This window comes from Centruroides vittatus, unplaced genomic scaffold (genome assembly GCF_030686945.1).
Source record: "Centruroides vittatus isolate TY-2023 unplaced genomic scaffold, ASM3068694v2 contig_359, whole genome shotgun sequence".
Taxonomy (NCBI): Eukaryota; Metazoa; Arthropoda; class Arachnida; order Scorpiones; family Buthidae; genus Centruroides; species Centruroides vittatus.
This window is the reverse complement of record NW_027122182.1, coordinates 2,305,627-2,315,272: the sequence shown is the minus strand read 5'-3', so window position 1 is coordinate 2,315,272 and position 9,646 is coordinate 2,305,627. Positions and strand designations below refer to the sequence as shown.

The 9,646-nt window shown below is 31.2% G+C and overlaps 1 protein-coding gene across 1 annotated transcript; it reads left to right on the top strand.

The window, feature by feature from the left end:
* Positions 1–6,457: 6,457 nt before the first annotated feature.
* LOC136974962 (zinc finger protein with KRAB and SCAN domains 8-like) lies at positions 6,458–9,272 on the top strand. Its single transcript, XM_067269958.1, has 3 exons — positions 6,458–6,472; positions 7,049–7,330; positions 8,946–9,272. Exons 1-3 carry the CDS (start codon positions 6,458–6,460, stop codon positions 9,270–9,272), a joined length of 624 nt encoding a protein of 207 aa, XP_067126059.1.
* The last annotated feature ends 374 nt before the right edge of the window (positions 9,273–9,646 follow it).

The following is a 9,646-nucleotide window of genomic DNA, read 5'->3' as shown; positions in this document are numbered from 1 at the left end:
CATATTGCAAAACATATATACATGACTTTTTTATTTGTAACCTGTACAATACACAATAATGATGATTGTTCTTGCCGAAATGTTCTTTAGAATTGAGATACCTAAATAAGGGGGGGCGGCAAAATTTTCCTCCACCCCGGGCGGCTGATTTCCACGCTACGCCACTGTGCTAATGTCTCATGAAATTCTGGCTATCATTATAGGCCTTGGACTTACAGATTGACGCGTTGCGATCTTTATTGTAACTTTTTAAAAATAATGCAAGATTATGTCAGTTATTTTTTCACTGTACTAAATGTAACATAGATAAGACCGATAGCTGTTTCTTTTTTCCCTATATCTATTTTGATTTTTGGAAGAGTTAATCCCTGTGATTTATGTATAGTCATCGAGTATGCTAAGGTAAGGGGAAACTGTCTACGAGATGGCAATATACTGCCATCGTTCGAATTGCGTGTTATGGGGATTATTGGAAACAGATTGTCATAGATGAAAGGTCCCTGATAGCTATCGAATTCCACTAAAATAAACAGAGGAAGAGCTGGAGGGCGAGCATTAGGAACATATATAATGTAACGTATAGTTCCTAGTGAACCATTGACGAGAAATCCTTGCACCCATAAGTTGACTCTCAGAATGATTCTGGCATTAACTGAGAGATTCAAAAACTTGGAGGGACCGAGAGACCAAGAGCTTGAGTCATCTTTGGACGAAGGCAGGGCAATATCTGGAGTGTTTTCAGATGATATATAACAGGCATGGGCAAGTGCGGCTCTTTTTGAGTTACATGCGGCTCTTGCTGAAAGTGCTATCCTTTCCGGCCTTCCATACTATCCACCACGATAGTACAGAACTGCGGCTCCCATGCATTTTGCAAAACCTACATTTCGGCTCCCACTGAACTCTTGCTTGCCCACCCTTGCTATATAAGCAAAAGGGCATCCAATTGACTGCAAGTAGTCTTCATTGCTTTGTTTAACTTGCTCGTTTGTTGGATATAGCTCTACTGCCGTTTGGAACTGATCAAGTTTATCTCTGGATAAATAGACTCGATTTCTTGTCGTCAGACTGTTCAGATCTGTATCAGAGAAATCACCCGAAGCTAGATGTTGTAAGACATCCGTGAAGGAACTATCTGCTCTATTATGTCTATGAGAATTACTAAGTTCAGTGAACTTCTTAAAAGAATCAAATGCGAATCTACTCTGTTGGGACATTACATCGTAAAAAACACTCGAGTAGAGAGGAGTATCTTTAACAGGAGGAAGCTGACGAAAATCACCAAACAAATAGATAAAGAATCCACCAAAAGGCTCATCTTTCTCGGGGTTTATCTCTCTCAATCTTCTCTCGATCATGTAAAGCATTCTTGCACCAATCATTGACATTTCATCGATGATGATGAATTTGAGCGACTTCATCTCAATTTAGAATCTCTGCGCAGCTTCTCCATTTAGAGATCGAAATTTCGTACTAACGATAGGAAGACGAAGGAGAGAATAGATCGTAAAGCCACCAATATTGATCGCTGCTGCTCCACGTTTTAAAAAGAAGACTTGTTTAGACTTATTATTCTATAAAGATTCTTTACATTTGTTGTGTGTCCAGTTAGCGACAACATTTACCTTTCAAAATTACCGTTTTAATGCTTGTCATATTTTCTGACCACCAGATGGCGCTTCTACACGTGTGTGCAGGAAGCGACAAACACTTGACTTCATGCATTCCTCGCCAACAAAATAACTCTAGAATGAGTTGTCCGATCTTGATAAAATTTTTCCACGACGACTCATCATCACTCAAGGATGAACTGATTAAAATTTCAACTCTCAAAAAATGATCCATACTGAAGAAAAACACCTATATCCAGTTCTACAAATACGGATTATTTTTGAAAGTTAAAATTTTAACCAGTTCATCCTTCAGTGATGATGAGTCGTCGTAGAAAATTTCATCAAGATCGGACAACTCATTCCAGAGTTATTGTGCGGACAAGGAATGCACGAAGTCAAGTATTAGTCGTCACTACGTTCCGACAATTAATACAGAAACTTTACCTTATTAAAATAAAATTAATTTAATTCAAATTTATAAAAACATTTAATAATTAATTTAAATTTGTGATCAGTATGCCTCATGAAATTAATTTTGTGATCAGTGTTACTCATGTTACCTTAATGTCGCATGCGAGGATATCAATATTCTCAATTAATCTAATCGTTTAACAACATAAGAACTTTATTGTCAACTATAAAGGTTTCACCAGCTCTACATAAAAGGCAACAAGCACACCTCGTGGTTCAATGGTACAAAAGGCGCCCTCTGGCGGAGATGTGCCCGCCGACCTCCTATAGCCAAATTATAGCCACGACAACTCAAACCACTGCTACTTATAGCTTAATTTTAAATACTTTTAATATGTAATTATGTGGATAAAATGATATCTCATATTTTTTAATTAACAATGATTTGAAATATCAGGTTTAACGCACGAGTAACCTTTTTAATATATGCCATTTTTATATGATTAAGGTTAGGCTTATGTTGATGCAACATGCCTAGTAAATAATTTACAGCGGACATTACTTCCTGGAAGAGATAGTAAAATATACTGATGTTTATCAAATCGTTGTAAGCGGAAAAAACTTGAAACACTTTTGCAAACATCCTGTTTATCTGGCAAAAGGCTAGGAGTTACTAATTAGTTTTTACTTCTTGTATGCAATTAGCTGTATGCAGTATTTACGTAAACATCATTTAATAGGATAAAACGACAGAAATTAAGAGAAAGCACGATATGTCTGCTGCCAGATATATCGCGACACTGAATACTAAAAATATATATATCTGAATACTAAAACTTCTGAGCTTTTATTATACAGATTATACATACTATTTAATCTCTATTTGCTATTATTTCATTAGCAAGTGTTTTTTATATAAACAAAGCTTAGTTTTTTAATACTTACTTTTTCCGTCGTTTTATCCTATTAAATGATGTTTACGCGAATATTGATACCAAGAATGCCCATTTACAATTATTTTAACTATAACATTGACATTTAAGAGACAAATAATGTCGATACGCAAACAAAATATCAGATGAAATTTAATCATTTTCTATTACATTTCACAAGAAATCACTTATTAGTAAAAATTCGTGTAATTTATATTTTTCAATAAATACAAAAATTATAAATACAAAAATTAAAAATTTTAAAAATAAATATTGAACATATAATACATCATAAAAATTTATAAAATTACAGATAAAAGTTCTGTACAAAGCAAAATAAAATTACTACTGAAATAAAACTTGTTAAATTTTCTGTTACGAAATAAAGAAAGTTTTCTTTACACATTAGACAATGAAATCGTAATTTCGAATTCACAGAAACTTATACATGGAGAGACGATACTTAAAACTAATAACTAACAGCTTTTTATATCAAAAGGAAACAAATCAAATAATAATTCATCTGTCCACCTCTTTGGCTTATTTAGATGTTGACAAATTTATACGTTTTATATTCAAGAATTAATACATGAATAATATACCGTATTTCGTTTCAAAAAGAAATTCAATAGCAACTGGTAATTTAAAAGTTATTGACTGAAGTGCTTATAAAATTTGCAGGATCAAAAATATGCGCGATTCGCGCATACTTATTTAATTTACAGTTAAATACTTACACAATTATTCAATTTGTTGTTATCAAATTGACTAACTAATTTATGTGAAATATCAGAAAATGCTGACAAAAACTACATTACATTTAATATTAATCACCACACTAATAAAACAACAAATTACTCTCACGTTGTTTTTTTCCTCACGACTAGTGACACAAGGTATTCTTACATCATCTTTATTTCCGATCTTCTATACGCCGATACGCGTTTCGGGCAAAAGCCTTTCATCTGTCGGCATGACATCCGGGAATTTCTTTGTATTGCGTTGCTATTTATACATTTCGTTTAAAATTACGTAAAATTTACAGTTAAAATTGTTAAAATCGTTGCAGTTTTTAAATATATTTATGATTTAAATTACTATTGCGATGAAGATTTGACGGTTCGACATCTAGCTTCCTCTAGCATATACCCTTGATACCCAACGTGTCAAAAGTATAACCCTCTCACGTTTTCATTATCATAGCATTAATTTCTTTAGCTTATACAACATGCGAGCCGCATGCGGCCCACTCTATGTTTTTGTGCGGCCCTTTTAAAACAGTAATTATCTTACATAATAACTCTTGGATGTCTTCTGTTTTGAAGTTTAATGACGATACAAAAATAGACTCAAAAATGTAATATCGTTGTATTGTCATTAAACTTCAAAGCAGCAGACATTCAAGAGTTATTATGTAATCATATGTAAATGAAATTAGGAAACTCGAACCCACCACTAAAAGGCCAGACCAGATATAAATAAGCAAAAGATTTGATAGTATGGTGAGAAAATTAGGCTCTATTTTAATGTAAACATTAGTCCAAAAAAACATAAAAAAATAACTTTGACATTTGGCCAACATTTAAAGGAAAGGAAGAATCAAAATTATTTTACGTGTTTTTAAAGCTAAAATATACTTTCGATACTTTCATTTATGTCAGATTTTTATTGAAACAATCAACAAATAACGTTTTCACATCACAAATTAATACGGAAATTCAAAGCGTAGCTATAAACTGACTAATGAAAGTTTATAATTTTTTATGAAACGTGAGTGTTATGTAACCCAAACAATATCACGTACGGTTCCAGAACAACATAGAATTTAAAACACAGATAATTGTGTATTGAAGAAAAGCAACGAGGAAAGCCTGCAGTTTCCTTGACATGGACTCGAATTGACGAATCGCTGAAATACGTTTCGCCAATTTCAGCGATTCCTCTATTCAACCAGACCGATTTGCACGAGATTTCGTTATACGATGGAAGTTATAAAATAATGTGCAGAGATGAAGGCGAAGTCTTAAACTTTTCGAAAAAATTTATATCGGAGATAACAAATTATGACTTTAAAATACAGTAAGCAGAGAAAACTAAAAAAAATAAAAGTGATGGATATTCATAATTACAGTTCAACAGTCGATAGACTTTAAACAACATCTTATAATAACTTATTAATAACAAATTAGAAATGTAAAATGTAAGGTGAAATCGATAATTTGAAAGTTTAAAAATATATAATATAATGAATGATGATAAATAAAAACAGTTACTTTAAGTTTCTCAACAAAATTCGAAATTTACATTAAATGTTAAAATCATAAATCTCCAATAAAATATATAACCCTAATTGACATAAAATTTATGTCTTCTATAATTTATAAGTATTGGTTTAAAGTGACTTAAATTTATATGATAATTCTGAATGTAAAAACGGATAGTCTTATTGGGTAAGAAGTTGATTACAATAAAAATCCATACAAATATTAGAGTGATGTCAGTGAAAGTCAAGAGTACGTACCCATCTGTAAAACATACTAAAATTAACGATTTCGTAAAACATAAAAACTGACCGTATTGGTATTTAATGTGATTTGAATTTTTAACAATTAATTGGAAGACTTAATTTTTACTTTTTTTCTATCACATCATCATTAAAAAATGTGGACAAAAAGCAATATAATGTAAGTAGTCAACAGGCTACAATTTTGAAACTTTTTATCAACGCTGTTTCTACAATAGCGCCCGTTAATTTAAAGCATATTCAACGTTTTCCATTCAACTCTTAAATATAATTTTTTTTCTTTAATTTGTATGTCACAAATTTTCAAAAATATTCAGAGAACAATTTACGAAATTTATTCAGAAACGGTACCTTCAAAAGACTTCGTTTATGTACAGTACTTCACATTAAAAAAAATCAAATCGTTTTTTCTTTCTAATTTTCATGCAAACAAATACGCATAAATTTGATTAAATATTTGATTGATTAAATTTTATATAATTTAGTAAAGTAAATTAATATAAGTAATATAATTGTCCGTTTCCTTAATTTTTGATTTTCTTTTTGATTAAATTTTATATAATTAAAAAAATATGACGTTTAAGCCTTTGTAAAGTAAAAATATTCATTAATTAAACGTTAGTCCAGTATTTATTTTTTAATGCATTAATATTGTATTGGTAAATGGTTTAAAATAAAATTTTGGATAACTTATGTTATTGCATTACTTTACGAATTGCTTATATACGTAATTGCATCAGTTTTAGAACCTATTTAATTAATTTCATTCACGATAGCAAATGATGTAGATGATTGTTTCTTTTAAATTATTTGATCGAAAAGTTATATAAAATTGTCGTTGCATAATCATTCGAGATTATTATTATAATTTTTGACTGGAAATCACTGAATTTATGCAATTTTAGTTTAATTTATGTCGTATAAAACTGACTGCTCGTACAAGTTTGCTTAAAACAAGCGACTCAAAATACCCCAAAATGGCGGCTCAAGAAGTAGGTCACGCGTGTCCGGACCTTATACAGACCTTGGCATGTACTGTACAGGCTACTATGCTAATATTTAGGGGTTATATGAAGCTTAGTTTCGATTCTAGGGTTAAATAACACTCATACAAACTTCGGTTCAGATCGGTTTAAGCATAAAGATTTGCATATTGGACAAACCAACAAGTATAGATTTTTGTATATATAAAATTTAACTCTTCTTATTCTAACAATTATACACAATCGATCAATTTCACATTATTGTAGTGCATTGTTGCTTTCTAATTTTTCCGAAATTTATAAACAGAATTTTAAAATTTACATTATTAATATTTGAAATGAAATCTGAAATAGTAAGCGGAATTTTAGTTTTTTTCTAACACATTGCATAATCTTGGAAAACCGTTCTATTCGAAATTCTAACACAAAAGATCTGAAATTCTAATGTCGCATCGAATAAATATGTTTATTTTATTATTAACTTTTTATATAACTACAAAATATTACCATAAATAATTTCTAGTTATATAAAACTAGAGATTAGTTTCTAGTTATATATTTATATCACGAATATCTTTTAAAAAGGATGAAGAAAGGAAACATGAATGTACTGAATGCGAAAAAAGATTTAAGAGGAAACAGCACTTAGAAAATCATATGAGAAGTCATAGTGGTGAAAATCCGTTTCTTTGTGAATTTTGTGGTCAAAGGTATTCTCGATATGGAAATTTAATAAGTCACCAAAAAGTACATTTAGAAGAACGAAAATTCAAATGCAGCTATCAAAAGTGCACATTTAGTACTAAACATAAATGGAGTTTAAAAAGACACGTCAATCAAATACATTTACAAGCAAGTTCTTCTCAAGTAATTGTTTACTTTTTCAAATTTTAAGTCGATAAAGTTTAGTTTTAAAAGTATAAACCATAATTACATGACAGAATACAAGACACTTAATTAATTATGTGTTTAACAATAAACAAATACGCTGTAATTTACAATTCATGAGAAAAATAGAAAATGTATTTATTAAATTTGTAACCGGAGGATCGGCACCTCTTTAGTGCCTCGTCAGGACTGACGCCACCCTGTCTCGCTTGACATAAAAGCCGACTCGGCCTGTTGATTTGGTATTAGAATGTAGGTCACGCGAATGGCTTCGTACACGGGTGATCGGATCCCGGATTGAGACGGAGCGACAGCCCGATAGAAGTACCGTAAAGTTTCTTTCAATAAAGGCCACATGATGCTTTCGTATAAACTATTACTTCACATTATGCAAAAAAAAGAAGTTTAAGAAAACGTACGAATTCACTCCGATAAAATGCTCCAACTTCAGTCCAGGATGGAATATTTTAGTAGATATTTAAAATAAATTCATATTAATATATAAAAATGATTATCGTGTTAATAAAACTATAATCCTTCAAACATAAAAATTCTATGTAAAAGTACTCATTTTCATTAATTACAATAGTAAATTAAAAACAAAAAAAATTATATAGTTCATTTTATAAATTTATCTTCAGGAAACGGATGTTTTGAATGATGCAGTTGACCTTAATTATGATTTAAATTTATAGTAATTTTTGTTTAATTAACTGAATTATATTGTGAGAGTTCGGAAATGACAAAAATTTTACGGGTGAAAATTTAATTTTTAAATATAAACTTGATATAATTTTTTTCACGATTATTAAAATTGTAAAGGATATGATTTTATTCCTGTGTGGAGTTACTTCCCTTTCAAGATGATACATCGAATGTGTCACCAGGAACTGACTTGCTTTTAGACATAGGAATAGCAACATTGCCAAAAAAGAGGACTGGATAAAAAGAGGGAGACCCCAATAAAAGGCAATGACTGATGATGACAACGGGTTCGTCCGTTCTACGAAAAGTTCATCCGCCGACAAGGGGACAGCCGATCGTCCGAGAATACATCATGATCAAAGTTCTCCCTAGTCAGAGTTGGATAACTACGATCTGATATCTTAGTGACATTCCTCCATCCAAACTGAACTGCATAAAAGTGAACATCTTGAAAAAGTAACTCCATCAATCCTTCGATTCGCCTCAGATTTCTTACCAGGTATCTATAAAACGTAGATGAAACTCTCTGTCTCCAACGTAGAACTCGAGAATTAGTTAAGATCGTACACATAACCCTTATTATAAAGTACTGTATTTGTATAACTAGCTTAATAAACGGATAATTGTTATTGTTAGAATTGGGTTTGGTGCACTTCCGTAATCCGTGTCGTATCCATCAGACCAAGCGCCTACAACGCCAACGCTCAGGCTAAAAACGAAATTAGCGGCCATCTAGGTTTCTGTGTCTACGCTAAAGATACAGTGGTGTCAGTCCTGAAGAACTTGTCATCGCAAACGCGGTGTCGACCCTTCGGTCTCGTGGTGCAGAAGTATAGTGGGCACTCCGGCATAACAGAATATTACATTACATACATTTTTGAATTCTTAGGCAAGCGATGAATATATTCAAGTTCTAGAATATGACAAGGTGGACAAAGACCAGAAAGAATCAATGGAAATGCCATCAACAAGTGGACAAAAATCTCAATCAGTACAATATGAAGAAGCTGTTGTGAAGACTTTTAGTATAGATTCAGATAATACTGGAATTATGAATACAAACGAATACTTAAACATGAACGAACTGGAACATTTACCAGAATTGGAAACGTTTTCAGAAGTGATTGTTGAAGGAGTCGAACTGGAATGTCACATCTGTGAAGAGAAATTTGATGACGAAGTAGCTCGTAGAGAAGACGAAGCAAAATTTCATTAATAACTTCTGAATATTAATTTGCAAAACATAATTTGGGAACGATATCACTGAATGATTTAAATCTTGCATTTTTTTCTGTTTATTATAAACTTTTCACTTTTAGCACGCATAAAATCGAAATAGTAATTACATTTTGTAAATATCTTTATTTTTAAAACTAAAGTTAAAACAAAATATGTATAAATTTGTGTTAAACTCATTCATTTTATTCAAGACAGTAAGATATTTTCTTAGAAATGTATTTGTTGTTTGAATATAAAAGTGAAGTTAAAATCTCGAGTTAATGTCTTTTCTCTTACTATATTTTCTATTCATGCTTTTTTGATGTTCTGCAAATTACGTTTAATTGTATTTAGTTTTTATGGAATTAAGCC

What these genes read in the sequence shown, in the direction of transcription:
- LOC136974962 (XM_067269958.1), top strand. An exon ending in TACAAGCAAGTTCTTCTCAA is followed by an intron (nt 7,331 to 8,945) that starts GTAATTGTTTAC and finishes TTGAATTCTTAG; the next exon opens with GCAAGCGATGAATATATTCA.